The sequence below is a fragment of the Hippichthys cyanospilos genome, chromosome 3, assembly GCF_059441005.1.
Source record: "Hippichthys cyanospilos isolate Australia breed blue-spotted pipefish chromosome 3, RoL_Hcya_1.0, whole genome shotgun sequence".
In the NCBI taxonomy this organism is placed as follows: Eukaryota; Metazoa; Chordata; class Actinopteri; order Syngnathiformes; family Syngnathidae; genus Hippichthys; species Hippichthys cyanospilos.
In genome coordinates, this window is record NC_142371.1 from 2,253,876 (window position 1) to 2,269,466 (window position 15,591).

The following is a 15,591-nucleotide window of genomic DNA, read 5'->3' on the forward strand; positions in this document are numbered from 1 at the left end:
CTTGTTTCTTTTATTGAAAATAATGTGATATAACCTTAACAAAAGCTGCTGTAAGCAACTCCTCTGGCTGCTAATACCCAACAGATTCCGTCCGCTTCCACCCTCCCACTCGCCCATTACTATGATTATCATAAGAATACGTTTGAGATATATGTATTTATATAAACATCTTTGTTTCAGATGTAACCAAGTGTTTGTGGCTCTCGGTGTTCTTATCTGTGGAAACTGGGTCAAAATGGCTCTTTTAATGTTAAAGGTTACCAACCCCTTGTCTAGAAAATTCAATCATCAATTGAATTTAGGTAGTGTAGAACTGCAGTTTTAGATGACTGATTTTGCTAGAAAGGAGCAAAGATTCTGAAAATGGTTTAAAGTTGGATTGTGTTAGGTGCACTTAATGGCTGGTGAGATCCATTCTACATAGGCAGACGTAGCTGAACTACAGAAATATGGGTGTATGCTTTATTAAAATGATACATTATAGTCAAATAACAAGGCACTGTAGAACAATAAGAAAGTCATGCTTCCCTTGAATATGAAAAAAAAGCAACACAATCAAGTAAAATCTGCATTTATATTTGTAATTGAGACATCAGGAATTCATATATCACAAAACAAACTCCAATCTAAATGTGTGGCACCATAAAAAGTGGTCATGGCTGGAGTGCTTTCAGTGCCTTGAGCTGCTTCTTAATGAAGTATCCCACAAGGATCTGAGGCCGCTGCTGGTAGCTGTGAAGGACTTGATGAGAGCTGGTCATTTGGTCTCCTTTCAGACGGTCCACCAATGTTGTGCAAACTACGGCCGCTTTAATATTCCAAAACAAAATGTCTGAAGGTTACATGTGAAAGAATTTCCATCCATTCCATCCATTTCCTATAGCAGCTACCCTCATTAGGGCCGCAGGCTTGCTGATGCCTATCCCAGTCGTTTTCGGGCAGTAGGCAGGAGACAACCCAATCACACCTAAATTAGAGCGTTCGATACACCTTCCATGAATGTTTTTGGAGAATGGGAGGATGTTTTTGGAGAATGGGAGGAAGGCAGACTGCCCGGAGAGAACCCACGCGGGCAACAACAACATACAACATGCAGCCTAACCCAACTCCACACAGGAGGGCCAGAGCGAGCCGGAATCTAACTCGAGACTCCGAACTGTGAGGCGGGCGTGCTAACCACTCTTCAATGTCACCCATTAAATTTTGCTGATGTCATTTCTCACCTCGCAGGCCGCTCTGTTTGCACATGGCAGCAAAAACGGTCGACTCCATTTCGATATTGCAGACTCCTGCTTCCATGGCTTTTTGTAAGTATTCGTGCTTGTCCTCCTCCGTGTACGAGCAGAACGCACCATCTAAACGGCCTTGACCTACTTGACACCACACCAAATGTGCATTATTGTCCCTTCATATGGATCAAATTGTTGGTACCCCTCAGCGTTTATGTAGAGAGGATGTCTACAATCCTGTGAATTTTACATTTCTGAATGATTAGAGGACACATCTTGGTTGAACATTATATCATTTTTTGTGGGCCTGTTTCTTTTTTTTATGTAATTATGTTGAACAACAATTCAAAAGCACTCTAATTTCCACTGACTGGTATTTTTTATTCATGATTGCACTTGTCAGATTCAAATAATTTCTGTGACCATTTGGGAGGTTTTTTTTTCTAACAGAGGAATACCAACAATTGTATTTATATGTGTAACAATGACAACAAGAATGAGGCATACCTTCGTAGAAATCCAGGGTGCACATAGTGTTACCCATCACAGCGTTGAACTGGCCTAGTTCCTTGCTGCACCGAAGTAGCTCCTCGGCTAGGTCAAGGTTGAGGTCAGTATTGCGGATCACCAACTTCCCTAAGATCAGCTGCTCAAATTTGGGCACGAATGTGGCGTCAACAGACTGTTTGGTAATAACGACAGTACCAGGCTCAAGCCCTTAAAATGAAACAAGGAGTTAAAATTAGTAACGTGGAATACATCAAATTTAACAACCAAGATTTAGACAAATCATGTTTGCTTAACCCTTGTGCAGTATTTGAATCATTTTTGGGTCATTTTCTTCTACATCATTCTTGCGGTATTTTGGCCAATGGATGGAACTCTCCTGGTAGTATGATAACTAAGTGGTTGCGCCATTTTGAACTTTGACACCATCTGGGTGAAATTTCAGCTCCCTGGTGCCTTCTTTCAACGCTTTCACTTTGTTGTGAAATGCTGTTGAGGTAAACGGATTGGACAAAATATTACACAAGGATTAAACTCATGACTAATTGTCTATTCCACGCAAACTGCTAGTAGAAGCATATAAAAGAAAATGTTCGACTTTTTTAGACAAATTCTTTGTGCTCCTACTGTTTAAGCACCCTGACATCTGCAATAACTCAAATGAAAATACAGTAACGTTGAGGGCTACTGTTGACATCGTTTAAAGTTTAAGAGCGCCCTCTTGCGGCACTTAGCAGAAGTCTTGGTTGTCTGTATACTGTATTGTTTTAAAGCGCTGTACTGTACGATCAATTCGAATTCCGCATTACAAGCTTACCTATACCACCTGATGTCCCAATGCGAATAATTGTAACATCTGTGCAACGTGCATAGTGAAGGAGCTTTATTAGCTCATGCAACATTATTGCCATGGATGGTATTCCAATTCCATGCTGCAACATACAGAAAATCATATTAAAAAAAAATCTTTAGCTTGTACATTTGAATATAATACTGTAGTTGGCTTCTGCTTACACTAACAGAGAGTACAGGACCAAGTTTATACATGGCATAGCGGTCTGTTCCGGCACAAATATTGGGGTACTCTGATTTGGGGTCTTGCATTCCCAGCTCTGCAGCAATGTACTCGATGAACTCTTTCATGCGCCAAGCACTACCCCCGACACATACAAACTGTTGGAAAACGCACATTAAAAAAGTAAGAATAAAATGTTCCAAAATATTATTATTATCAAATCATGAAATATTCTTACTCTGACATCCCCAAACAGGGCAGGAAGGTTGTGTGTTCTTGTTCCCAGACTGAAGTGGTACAAGATGTCATCTTTCATGGCACGGAGGTTAGGGTTGTGGATAAGAACAGGTCTTGAAAGTGCCAAATTTGGGGGGAAAACATAATTAGTGCACGTTGCCTGATAAATGCGCACTGTTTAATGATAAAATATATATTATTAATTTATTTTTCATGTATTTAGTTTTTATTTTTGATTTTCACTTTTTGTTGCTTTTTGAACCCGGTTCAATAAGTGGATTTGTTAGCATTTGTTTGTTTTGAAAGCTGTTTTATTTTTGTTCTTTGAGCCCAATGTGAAACCTCAAACTTAAAAACTGTTATGTCAGATTTCCTAACCACTTTAAGGAGTTGACCCCTCCCCTCATTTTTTTTTTTGTTTGTTCAAAGTATTTTACTCCAGTGTATCTACTGCTGCTTAGAGTATGAATACTGTTGCACTCGTAGTTGTTGTTGTCTTTAAAATACACATTGCACAATGTTTATGCTCAAGGCTAACATTGTCACTTGACAATGGTCCTTAAAATATGAGGACAAATATTTGATTTGATAAAATGAAGACTTGACCTCGGCTAACATTGTCACTTGACATTGGTCCTCAAAATATTAAGACAAATATTTGATCTGTTAAAATGAAAACATGAAATGGGGGGAGGGGGGCACGTTACCTGCTCGTTTCCTTGTTCTTTGAGTCCATCTTCTTTGTCGGGAAAAAGGAACTAAATAAGTAAAATAAAAACAAAATAATGTCAAACTACAGCATTAACTGACTGCACTATGATGCGCCATTTCAGATACTCGAGCTGTTATCAGCAAGCGTAATTGAAGAGATAAAAGTACGTATTCGAGGAATCGCTGGTTGTGATGTTTGCTTTTCCCTATTCAAAACGGGGTCACTGAATGCACCGTGAACACCGGATGGTTACCTCGGAAAGTTGGAGAAAGTTCGCGACCCTTGACCTGACCTCCACTTTCAAGGTGGATGCTCTCGTGTCAACATTTAACCTTAGCTTTAGTTATGCCGTTTTTAAACATCAAATATATTTTTATTTGTGTGAAACACATGTTGTACAAGATGTTTGTTTCGTGGCTGTGTGATGCGCCTTAAATATTGGTAGCCCAGCTGGAAAAAAAACGGTTTTTTTTGCACCGGTTTTTGTGATAAATTTAAATGATTTCAAATTGAAGGCACGTACCTTAAAATTTGCTGATGAGCCGAAGCGTCAGTCGTCACCACGTTTTGCTTGTTCACTTCATGTGATCTCTTCACAGACACCCTTTGTGATCCTAGCTTGCCTTCATTTGCAGTCCAAAGATGAGAGACGACTACTTTCATCTATCAACACGTCAATATTGTAAACTTCCTGCCTGTTTAAATGCCTTTCCTCGGCCCAAGAAAAGGTCTGTGTTTACAACTTTTAAGTCAATTGTGTATTGGGTTTTAATATTTGTAATATATCAGCGAACCACTAAACAAAAAAGGGCACAAAATTGGAAATATGCTGTACTTATTTTTCTTATCTCGTCTTGATTTATTTCCAAATTTGGGAAAGACGTTTAGTAAAAAAAAAATTATATATATATATATATATATATATATATATATATATATATATATATATATATATATATATATATATATATATATATATAGGAGTGATTGCTTTAATATTTAGCGTTTGAGGGGGGCATGTTCACACAAAACAATTTCTCTGAAATCCAAAATATTAGGGTATGATTAGTCATGTGTAATTATAGTGAAGATTTATCACAATTTTTGGACATTTGACATTTTTACACAAAATTTTATCACTTTAGACCAGTGGTTTTCAAATGCGGGAATATGAAGGCATGAAGTGCGTACATTTAATTTTTACAAGGTTAATGCAGGTATCAGCAAATCTAATTGTATGATTTTTTTCAATGCTGCGACAAAGACAGGTTGTATTAGATTTCAAGTTAAGAGTAAATTCATTAAAACAGTTGTTGCTAATTTGTGTAATCCTTTACAGAGCATTGAATGCCTTTATTTTAGGTTTTACACCAGAAGTCACCAACGTCTGGCCTTGAGGGCACTTATCCATTGTGTTTTTTTCCTATAACCCTCCTTCAATTCATCGGGATAAGTATAAAGATCTGCAGAGCTTACTGATGGCACAGCACTGTAATTTCTTTGCACTGGTTAGGAGATCATTGGCAAGAAAAAAAAAATTACACAGGGGGGCGCATCACTGGAAAAAAAGGTTCACAACCATTGATTTAGGGAACCATGCTTGATTGAATGTATTTATGTATGCCTTTTCACATGTGAAGGCCATAGTGATTTTACTTTTAAAGACATCTAATGTCCACAAGCTATAATAAGTAGGAAAATAAAATAAGCTATAATAAGTAGGAAAATAAAATAAGGTTGAATAGAATTCCTCATTTCTTAAAATGAGCCACAATCATGCAGGCATCGATCTTGGCTTTATGACACGTTGATATTTTGCACAAATGTTTTATTGAACATTGTCACAGAATGCAGAGTAGCAAACATCACTCCCAAAATAAATATGCAATAATGCAAAATCTTTCTTGAAAAGAAAGTGTAAACAATAAGGTCAGTAAACTATGAGGAAAAAACACACAAAAACAATGAGGTACATCTCTGCGGGTGTTTTGACTAATTGCACGGGATCAGTTCCCACTCGGTGATGTTGTAAATGGTCATCTGAATCTATTATGAGGCGTGACTGGTGACCAGTCCAGGGTGTTGTCGGACTTTCTCAAGATGTCACCTGAGATGGGCTCCAGGACCACGTGACCTTGAACAAGTACAAAAATAAAGCCATTTTCTTATGCTCACATCTTCACGTAATTGTCTTATGTTGGAATCTGTTAAACAAATTATATGATCTTTCCCTGTGGCAAAGTAGTCACAATTAAAAAAAGACAAAATGAAATGTTTTGGGGTGAATGGTGTTTTCTGACTCCCACATTTGGAATGTGATTGGTTAATTTGTTCCACTATTGATCTCGATCTAATTTTTTACACCACACATTTGGCATTTAACCAGAAGTGTGATGACAGCACTAAGTAAGTAGGTGCAAAGTTAGATGCTTCGCAATTAAAGTAAAAAGTCAGACAAATGTCTCATAATTAGCTAAAATTTGGATTAGCAATCAAGAAAGTTACACAGACAAAAAAACTCACCCTCCTTTCCGTGATTCCAACCAGTTTTGTTTCCCCACAGACAACTTGGATCTCTCTATTGACACAGTATCGACAAATCCATATTCCATCACGACAGCATGGTTATAAACGCTAATCTTGTCAGGCGGACTTACTGCCTTGGGTAGGACTATGGGGTGGTCTGGTAAAAAATCAGGCTTCTTTCTGGCTGCTGGACAACTTGCAAGACCCATTAAAAATTCTCGAGAGTAACACAAAATCTCTATAAGGACATATTGGGAATAACGGGACAAAGAACTGTCAAACAATCGTGTCAAATCAGTCAAACTCGTAAAAAAATTACCTTTCTTCTGCTTTTGAGGGATGACAATCTTGAGGAACTGCTCAACTGTAATCGTTGACTACAAAATGCATAAGAAGATTAATATTATAGAAGTTAGTTCAAGAAAAAGGGCCAGCTTTGGCAAAGTGATCAAAGATTGGAAGAACAATGTACATTCACAGCAGTAAGCCTGCAGTGTCATCACATCAAAACCAATGTCACTTTTTGTTAAGTTTAACCGTGATTATTAACGCTTAAAAATGAAGACTTGTATGATTTTTGAGCAGCTGCTTCATTAAAATACTAGTAAACCTCATACTTCTTGTTTTATGTCCTTTTGTGAATTAATATTGTGTTACTATAGTATATAATTGTGATGCAGTACAAAGATATTGTATTGAATAAATCAGATATCCATTGGACAACCCCATGCAAAATCTCTCCTCCTCAATTCCGGAACAAAAACAAGACATGGATAAGGTCGGGGTATATATATACTCTTGCACGGATGGTACGAGTGCTTCCTGTCGGCCTCTCGCAAGTCATGTTTATCTGCTCGGGTGGGGCTGGTGCTTAGAGTGCAGAATAAGACAGGAATGCTTCCATATGCATCAAGGAAAATACCGTAAATGGGCGCGAATGCACGTCAGGATGCACGCGAATGGAGCGACGCGAATGGCCGCGCGCGGTCACGAGAAGCGAAATTTTGCCTTTCGCGTGAAGTTAATTTTTTTTTTTACTTTTTCCGCGTTTCGCGTCGCGACAGCCAATCAACTTCGGGAACATTCAACTGCTCACGCAGGGGCCAGGAGTGAATCTTGGCGGCCGCTCCAACACGGCCAGCTTAGCTTTCAATACAAAACAGAGCCAAGCAAGAGCACTCACCTGGCTTGTAGAAAGGCGGAAGCGAGAACTTGGGACAACTGGCATGTGCAGCGTTTGCTTCACTTAACAGCTGTTGAACCCTAGTTACTGTGCTAAGCTAACGATAGCGCGGCATTGTCAGCACGATATTTAGCACGGTCTCGGCCACTGCGAGATTGCGACATTGAAAACTTTTGGCGCCGCCTCTGGCCGCTGTTGATCTTACATATATTACATACATGGTGAGAAGGATGATGTGGCTTTCAGACGTGATCAAAAGGTTGGGGACCACTGATTTAAAGCACAACATATACTGTCAAGGTATGGCTTTGTAGTACCCCTGGCCTGCAAGCTTGGTCTTAAAACCCACCCAACATTTTGCTTTTGTGGAAACGTGTTTTTTTTATTGGCTGTTTCATTTACAAATGTCTTTATAATGGACATTATAATGCTGTAACTGGTAATTTCCTACGCGATCATTGATGAGATCGACTGACATTCCAGTCCATTGGACTGTTTTAAAGCATTTTCTTACCTTGTCATCCACAATGTCAATCAAGGTCTGTGTACGCGAAGCTCCACTTAATATGGGTTCTAAATCAATAAATAGATTATACATTAGAAGAGGGGGCAATAACTCCAAATCAAAAGAAAAAACACAAACATCCTTTATTGATGAGCGTTTTACCAAGTGAGCTGCCGGTGCCGACGGGGAGGAGGCGTCGCAGCGGTCTTGCAGGCTCCAGGTGCCTCTGGAGAGTTCGTCTCCTTGATATCTCCATTCTGATATCAAATCACAAGTTTCCAATGTTCATTTTTAGAAGCTCACATTGACTGTTTGTGTATGCAGTGTGTTTTAAAGTGACATTTTGTGGCATCTGTTGCTAGCCAATATATAAACACATGCATGCATCCATAGCCGAATGTAAACTCTGATTTCTTGTTTTTATGTTTGGTCAGCTACGGGTTCTACTCAAGGCCGACGTCCGAGGACCGTTACTCCGAGAGCAACTCCAGCCCTCCCTGTTCCCCGACTACGCCAAGTGATGGAAATGGTAAGGGATAGCAGTACAATTACTGTATAAGCTTTATTGATGAAAGATTTAAGTAAATATGTGCACTGCAGTAATCTTTGTCTCATCTGTAAATAATACTTTCCAAGTTTTAAGAATGTTCCCACATACACATGTGTAGCAGGAGGAGTAAAGTTCACTACTTCCTGCTGGCGTAGCAGTGTTACCCTACAGACTGTTGGCAATTCAGTAATTCGGGCTCCACCTATAAAAGGAGGTGTCACTCTAGCAGGCGTGACTCCTTGGCTCCAAGGTCTGCCCGCTTTCAGGGCTCCTTCTAATAATCAGGCAGGTAAGGTTTGTGAGGTTAAGTTGCGCAGCTATTTAGGCAACAATCATGATCCGAACCCATCTACTTTTTTAATTTTAGACAATGCGCCTCAGATGTTAGGTGCGCACTTCATGGCCGGCATCAGGCCATGATGCAGCTGGGAACTGGCTGCGCCCAATTTCCCCTCCATGTCCTCAATTGAGCTGATTTGGAGGTAAGGTGGCCCACAGACACGTGTTTTTATAATGAAGTTACTGGTTTAATGTTACTGTTCATTGTACAGGTTTTGAATTAAAGCAGGACACTGCTCTTTTGTTTTGGCCGTCTGCCACTAACGCATCGCCTGGGTGTGGCACTCAACTGTCATGTCTGACGGGCAGTGCCATGGGTTTTCACCCTTTAATACCTTCAACAATTGGTGGCGTTAACCAGCGTCTATCCAGTTAGGACTTGAGTGGGCACAGTCAACCCTGTTTTATTGTTTCTAAGAAATGTTTTACTCCTTTTAAGAATGTTTTAATCAAATTCCTCAGTCGTCTTGGCAGGTCGTTTGTTGTGAGTTTCTATTTGTGTTCATTTATTCCTTGTCCTTTATATTTAGGACTGGAGACTTCCGGTGCCGGTCTAGGTAGAGGGTTCCCATTTTGAATTGTGGTATTTTAATTTTGGGGTCGAGTGTGCGTGTGTCACTCGGATGTTTTGCTCGAGGAGCAGCCGCGCTAGCTAAATGGATGGCTAATCAAATGGGATTTAATTTTTGCCGTAAACTTCCTACTGTTGTTTACTTTGGTGCGTTTAGAGGAACGATTGAAAGTGCCTAAATATATTAAGTTTTTCCACGTGTTGGTAGTTATTAACGCGATGGTTCTTGTGCAAAGTGTTTGTCCACCGAAAGATAGCGGTGACTAACGACCGATATTGTGTGCTGCATCACCCTTCTAAGAGTTAGAAGCAACCGAAACATGTTGACTTGTTAAACCTTCATCTGATGTTGTCACGGGCTCATATTAGTTTCTGCACTTCTACGTTATAAATAAAAGTTTCTAAATTCACCTGCAGAGGGATCTCTGTCACTGCTCCGTGGTCAAGTGGTGTGATGGGACGTTCGACACCGAGATTCCGGGGCCCGTGTCAGCAGAGATGGACATACCACTGAAAAGAAGCGCTTCAAAAATGTTGCTCAAATGTCACTTGATGACGTAATGCGACTATTTGGGTTACACGCACTCTGGAATTACATGAAGGTATTCCTGTGTTGCGTGACATTTAAAAAATAGTGAAAAAGTAGCATTTTTGCAAAAATCATTCTAATTGGTTTTCCATTCATGCGAGTATTTCAGAGAAAGTGATCCCTTAAAAAAATTATGAGGCGGCTATTCAAATGGATTATTCTAAACAGTACCCCCTCTTCAGATGGTTCGGCCCACACAATCGTTCTGCTGCCAAGAAATCTTTTTTTTTTTTTTTTTTAACTATTTGAAACTAAATTGATGCGTTTGAGCATCGTTAACGTAATCCCAGAGGACACTTTGTTGACAGTAATTTTGTGAACACTTTTCTATAATTACCTTGTTTATTGTCCAATTGCTCAAGTGAGTCGATTCTATCAACCCACGGAAAAGATTAGAACCACTGACAACTTTCTGTAGCCTTAGCTACATAAATTACACAAATGTAAGACTTAATGCATTGGTGTTATGTTGTTCACCCAAATGAAGTTAATCGTTGAAGTTGTTAGGCCCATCTAACCACCAAATGTCACAAGAGTGGGTATTTTAAAACAACTGACTGATGAAATGACTTTTTCCAAATCAAGATGGCAAAGACCTCGTTTCACAAGGCTTCTTCAAATTTCTTCTATTCGGACGATGCCTCGCCTACCAAGGCATGAAGCTAGTAAAATACAATTTGTGACATCCGATATAGTTTCTAAATAAAATGCAAAAATTCTAAATTACTCTTTTTTGTCAACCGGGGTAAGCTTAATAATTTGCTACATATTGATAAATTCAAACATCTTTCAATTTCAACAAAAACAAGTCATTTAGTTAAGCGAGGCAAAAAATCATTCAAATATTGAATGCTGATTTCTTCTTTAAAAAGTTTTCGGATAAAAGTCCGCTGTAAAAAGTCAAGGGGAGAATAACTTTTTTTGTTTTTTTTTTAATAAACATCACATTAACAAAAGCTTGAACTGTATAACCCATCAAGAGTTTACATCATGAATGCAGTCAAAGGTAAAAGAAAATGTCATTGCAAGTAAACAGTGAAGCACTGTTCAAATGGATAAAAGAAAAAAAAGACACAAAGGAGTCAAAAATAAAAACTTGATTTCTAAACGTTAAAAAAAAAAAAAAAAAAGTAAATGCACACACAATTTCCCTCAAACTTCGGATAACATTTATGTTCAAACCAGACCACTTAACCATCAAGCTCCCAAAGTCACTTTCAGGCAAACAGTAGTTGAATCTTGCGAGAACCAATCGGCCTCCCATTGAGTTCCTCTATTGCAATTACTGCCTCCTGGCGACTCTCAAATACCACGGTGGCGGAACCCTTAAATGCGCCGCTTCTGTCAAACTGCAATGAGATGGATCCCGGAATAATCCGATATCCATGGCAAAAATCATAGATTTCTTCCGTTTTTATTTGGAATGGTAAATTTGTCAGCCTTACGCATGTGGACTCTGCAGACTGCTGCCTTGGACCGCCACTACGCGTACCGTTGCCTCTGTCAAAAGGCTCGCCAAAAGACTTGTAGCCTCCGTGCGTATGAGGCCCCGCATTCATCGGCGTATTCCCAGAATGAGAGCCCCTAAAGTCAGAGTAGTCACGCTCACCGCCAACACCTTGGAAATCGTTGTATCTTCGCTGCGGTCCAGCGAGCAGCTCCCGCATCTCAGCATGCGTAATGTATTTCAGATCGATCTTTGAGCCAAGAAACCTTTGTCCGTCGAACGTGAGGGCCCGCATGGCTGCTGACTCGGAATGAAAAAGGACCAAAGCCCTACCGGTCCCTGCTCCAGTATTGTCCCGCAGCAAGTGCAAGTCTTCTTCCGAGAGACTCATCCCAAAGAAGAAATCCAAGATCTCCACTTTACGCACATCAAAGGGAAAATTTTGCGCAAGCAAGCACGTTTCCGATCCAGAATAATCCCTGGGGTGGGACGGGGGCCTGTCATTACTCCTCCTGGAGTTTCCAAAGGGGCCGCCCCTCATTTTCTGAGATTCCATGACGGCTTTCATTTTCTCTCTCGTGATTGGCCGGATATGAATCAATCGATTGAAAAAGGGCTTTGTCTCCATGTCCAATGCCTCGCGATAGTCTTGCAGGCTGTTGAAAAGTATAAATGCAGACTTACTTTTCTGGTCGTCAAAATTGACAAACAAGATCTGGTCATCGCTGAGTCTCGCATGATGAAAAAGTCTTTTAATGTCCCCTATTTCTACTGCAAAGGAGAGATTTTCCACCAAAACACAGTAGTCCTCCTTGAAGGATGGCATCCCCCAGCCTAAGGGTGACTGTGACCTCATACGGTATTGGAAATTCTTTTGGTCGTACGAAGGCGAACCACGACTTTCGAACTGGTCGCCTCGTGGGTTTGCGTTCATGGGCTGCCTTCCGCTTGCCCGACGCAAGTCCTCGTCTGTCGTCGGACAAACCTCCACATACCGAGTACCGATGTATTCCCGATCCTTCTTCAAAGCTTCCGATGCTTCGGCGGGGCTTGAAAACCTCACGAAACCCATCCCGTTGTTTTTTCCGGATGCGTTTTTCAACAGGACAAGGTCAACGACGCGTAAACCACTAAAAAATTCAGCAATTTCTCCTTCAGAGACGCTGAACGGCAACCCTTTGAGAAAAACACACGGGGACTCTTCAGCTGCGTTAGAGGGTCTCTTTTGGCGGGGCGGAGAGATGTCCGATCTACTTGCCGGCCTCTTGTTGGTCTCGGCTTCCACAGATCTTCGGCTGTGCCTTGTGTCGTCGTCGTCGTCGTCGTGACTTCTCTTTTGCTCCCTCTCGGCATTCATGGCACTTTTCTCAAATACGTTCTGCATCTCCGTTTTGCTACTGAGGAGCAAAGTCACAGGTCCGCCTCTAATCAGCCCCCCTGAGCGAGTCATGGCTCTTCTCGCATCTTCATCGGAAGCAAAAATAATGAACGCTTCCTCCTTCTCGCCTCCAATTATGTGCACACCACCATCTGGAATTTTGAGGCCAGTGAAGAATTTGCGAATATCCTGAGAACCAGCAGTGATCCTCAATCCCTGTAAACGGATGACGACTGCCATGCTGAAGCACAAACAACAGCACCTGCAGACAGAAGGGTATAGAATAGCATTATTCCTGTAGCAGGTTCTCAACTCTACACCCCCTGCCATTCCAACATGTCTCTTGTAACCCGATAAGCAACTGCATTTAAGGCAAAAAAAAAAAAAAAAAAGACTTGAAGCCCAAACCTCAAAATGTCAACAGCACACGCAACAGCATTAACGTACTGCAATGGGAAACTGATCACCACATTATCTCCTAAGTTCCAATCCTTTTTTGTAGCATCTTTAGTCACAAAGTAACTAGCAGTCAGATTCTGTTCCAAACTACATCCCAACTCAAACTACTAACCCTTCAACTCAGCCAAATATCCTTACACAGGTTGTGCAAAAATGCAGCGGTACCTTGAGATTAAGGGCGGAAATAATTGTTAAGTAATTGATAAATTATGTGAATTCATCTTGGTTTTCTTAATCCAATTTACCACTGCTTTGTTCCAAACATTGACAATTTCATTATCAATGCATAAAATGCACTAATTTTGGTTATGTTCCTTATTTTGTCCATAATATCATAATCGGGAGGTAGGTATGTTTGCAAAAGTCAAATTTTGAATCACAGAAAAAGTGACTTAAAGCTAAAATCCCAATTAGTTGGACAATTCAATCATGTATCAGCTCTAAACAATTATAGGCTAATTAATCAACATTTTTAATACAATTGATGATCATGAAAATTTGTTGATTAATTTGCTCAGTGATTAGTTGTGGATTAATCGATCATCAAACTAAGTTGTATTGCAAATCATTTATAGGAATTACAATAATCTATCGGTAAAGTGTAATGTACACTTAGGTACCCCAAAATTGTCTCATCCACACAGAAATCCGTCATAACCATGTGTGATATAACCCTTAATCAAACCATACTTGATGAGTCACCAAGAAGTTCAGACACACTACACGAGATTTGTTTTTCTTCTCAGATTCTACAACTGCCTTTCGAAAAAGTCACATCTCTGCATCTTGCATTCCGACAAGAAAAGCATAGTTGAAAAATAACACCCAAAAAGATGAACTCTGCCTGCACAAAATTGTTTTAATGAACAATCAAAACAACTATGGTCCACATGTAAATCAACCGCCTACAGCACTGCAGTCCAGCAAATCCAATTACAGTAACACTAAATGTTTTACATCAATGGTTGTAGTTTGCCAACTTACAAATATTTCCTATTTAAAATTACAAAAAAAACTACACAACCAATTATCAACACATGTCCATTCCAATATCATCGGCTCTCCACCAACCTCAGGTCCCACAGAAATAACATATTCCAAACATGATCACTCACAATCAAGCTACGCAGATCCCCTCCCATTATTTCACCTCCGAAGTCACTGCGCAAAAGAGCGCAGCGAAACGTCACCTTCCACCACATAGGCCAACAAAGTGAAACCCATTGAACACACGATCTGGAATACGAGCTTTCTCGCCAATCGTTTCACAAAACCACGCTTTGACTACTCACGCAGTACGTCACTGGAGGCTAACTGACGTCTGCTCCACAAGTCTCTATCCGCCATTACAAACGTGATCCATGGTAAAAAGAGCACCACCCCCCAAACGGTCAGACGACGCACATCCAAAAAGCAACGTTGTTAATTCGATTGCCATCCATCCCATACGTCGAAGAAAATACTCGCGCGAGCTCAACGCTGAAATGGCGCTTGATCGTCACGCAAAAACAATTTGGCAAAATGCTAACAAATGTTAGGGAACAAGCCCACCAAGGCCCCTCGCAATAATTTAATATGCCAGGCCCAGAAAATACGTTCAATATGACGTCACAATAACTACATTACCCAACAACACAACTTACAAAAGCGACAAGAAGACTCTTGTGCAAGTATTTGGAACAATTCTAAAAATATTTGAGCCAAGCCTCGATTCTGTCGCCTTATTCTTCACAGCCGCCGCCGCCGCCGCCGCTTCCCGTCTTCTTCGCTGAGAAAAAAAACACCGATTCAGAACATGTTTACACTGCGCCTCCTGCTGGTCAGTTGCGCAACATGCATCTTCAGAACATGTCTTGAAGGTACTTAAATGTTAACACTCTTAGCTATGGGTGGCTCCAATAAAATTACAACCGTATCCACAACAAACGTGCCAACATTGACGACATTTTATAAGATACATGCTCATTTGCGGTAGAGATCCGTTTAAAAGTGGTGAAAAAACACAACATACTCATTTGTTTTCTCGCATTCGGCGCGCGAATTTGATGTGCGCAGAGTCGAGCAACCGCGTCTGCCGCTGGTTCCGATTCCCGACCCGCAGTGACGAACCGAACCGGGGGTCCGCGTCTATCACGGCTGATGCCAGGCCAGGCCAGCTGTGTCCGCGCATCATGTGACGTCGCCGCAACAAGACACAGCGAATGCCGCAGAGGAAAATGTAAACTTGAGACATGGTTCTCATCCCGTCCCATTTGTTTCAAATGGACCGAAGAGCGGAATAAGTCGAAGCGAATCCCGGGGGTGGTTATCGCCGCGGACCCGATTACGATAGGCACTACTGGCA

The 15,591-nt window shown here is 40.7% G+C and overlaps 3 protein-coding genes and 1 long non-coding RNA gene across 7 annotated transcripts; 1 reads left to right on the plus strand and 3 right to left on the minus strand.

Annotated features, from left to right (window-relative positions):
- Positions 1 to 440: 440 nt before the first annotated feature.
- Positions 441 to 4,356, minus strand: LOC148425404 (uridine phosphorylase 1-like). Of its 2 annotated transcripts, none has more exons than XM_088410619.1 (8): positions 4,224 to 4,356; positions 3,696 to 3,746; positions 2,990 to 3,101; positions 2,751 to 2,909; positions 2,554 to 2,668; positions 1,737 to 1,946; positions 1,224 to 1,373; positions 441 to 808 (listed from the first exon to the last, which is right to left on the minus strand). In XM_088410619.1, exons 2-8 carry the CDS (start codon positions 3,722 to 3,724, stop codon positions 654 to 656), a joined length of 930 nt encoding a protein of 309 aa, XP_088266745.1. In that variant the 5' UTR covers positions 3,725 to 3,746; positions 4,224 to 4,356; the 3' UTR covers positions 441 to 653. The 2 variants fall into 2 exon arrangements, with proteins under 2 accessions (XP_088266745.1, XP_088266746.1); XM_088410620.1 differs by having other exon boundaries at positions 1,224 to 1,370; positions 4,224 to 4,355.
- Positions 4,209 to 8,737, plus strand: LOC148425405 (uncharacterized). The gene is made up of 3 exons (XR_015865074.1): positions 4,209 to 4,428; positions 8,349 to 8,443; positions 8,583 to 8,737. It is a non-coding gene; the product is annotated as an uncharacterized LOC148425405 (long non-coding RNA).
- On the minus strand, positions 5,512 to 10,135 carry LOC148425406 (uncharacterized protein C8orf88-like). Of its 2 annotated transcripts, XM_088410622.1 has the most exons (7): positions 9,786 to 10,135; positions 8,077 to 8,171; positions 7,924 to 7,982; positions 6,546 to 6,603; positions 6,358 to 6,464; positions 6,224 to 6,278; positions 5,512 to 5,834 (listed from the first exon to the last, which is right to left on the minus strand). In XM_088410622.1, the coding sequence occupies exons 2-7, from the start codon at positions 8,168 to 8,170 to the stop codon at positions 5,737 to 5,739; spliced, it is 471 nt and encodes a 156-aa protein (XP_088266748.1). In that variant the 5' UTR covers position 8,171; positions 9,786 to 10,135; the 3' UTR covers positions 5,512 to 5,736. The 2 variants fall into 2 exon arrangements, with proteins under 2 accessions (XP_088266748.1, XP_088266749.1); XM_088410623.1 differs by lacking the exon at positions 9,786 to 10,135 and having other exon boundaries at positions 6,224 to 6,464; positions 8,077 to 8,170.
- A 750-nt stretch (positions 10,136 to 10,885) lies between these two features.
- Positions 10,886 to 15,586, minus strand: LOC148425407 (RNA-binding protein 12B-like). 2 transcript variants are annotated; one of them, XM_088410192.1, is made up of 2 exons: positions 15,259 to 15,586; positions 10,886 to 13,050 (listed from the first exon to the last, which is right to left on the minus strand). In XM_088410192.1, the coding sequence occupies exon 2, from the start codon at positions 13,026 to 13,028 to the stop codon at positions 11,181 to 11,183; it is 1,848 nt and encodes a 615-aa protein (XP_088266318.1). In that variant the 5' UTR covers positions 13,029 to 13,050; positions 15,259 to 15,586; the 3' UTR covers positions 10,886 to 11,180. The 2 variants fall into 2 exon arrangements, with proteins under 2 accessions (XP_088266318.1, XP_088266317.1); XM_088410191.1 differs by lacking the exon at positions 15,259 to 15,586 and adding an exon at positions 14,891 to 15,022.
- Positions 15,587 to 15,591: the final 5 nt, after the last annotated feature.

Coding starts and splice junctions, on each gene's coding strand:
- LOC148425404 (XM_088410619.1), bottom strand. CDS start 3,724: ATGGACTCAAAGAACAAGGAAACGAGCAG. Junction 1,947..2,553: donor TGGGACATCAGGTGGTATAG/GTAAGCTTGTAA, acceptor TTTCATTTTAAG/GGCTTGAGCCTGGTACTGTC. Junction 1,374..1,736: donor CACCCTGGATTTCTACGAAG/GTATGCCTCATT, acceptor TGTGGTGTCAAG/TAGGTCAAGGCCGTTTAGAT.
- LOC148425406 (XM_088410623.1), bottom strand. CDS start 8,170: ATGGAGATATCAAGGAGACGAACTCTCCAGAGGCACCTGGAGCCTGCA. Junction 6,465..6,545: donor CCCTCAAAAGCAGAAGAAAG/GTAATTTTTTTA, acceptor ATGTCCTTATAG/AGATTTTGTGTTACTCTCGA. Junction 5,835..6,223: donor TTGGAATCACGGAAAGGAGG/GTGAGTTTTTTT, acceptor TACTTGTTCAAG/GTCACGTGGTCCTGGAGCCC.
- LOC148425407 (XM_088410192.1), bottom strand. CDS start 13,028: ATGGCAGTCGTCATCCGTTTACAGGGATTGAGGATCACTGCTGGTTCT.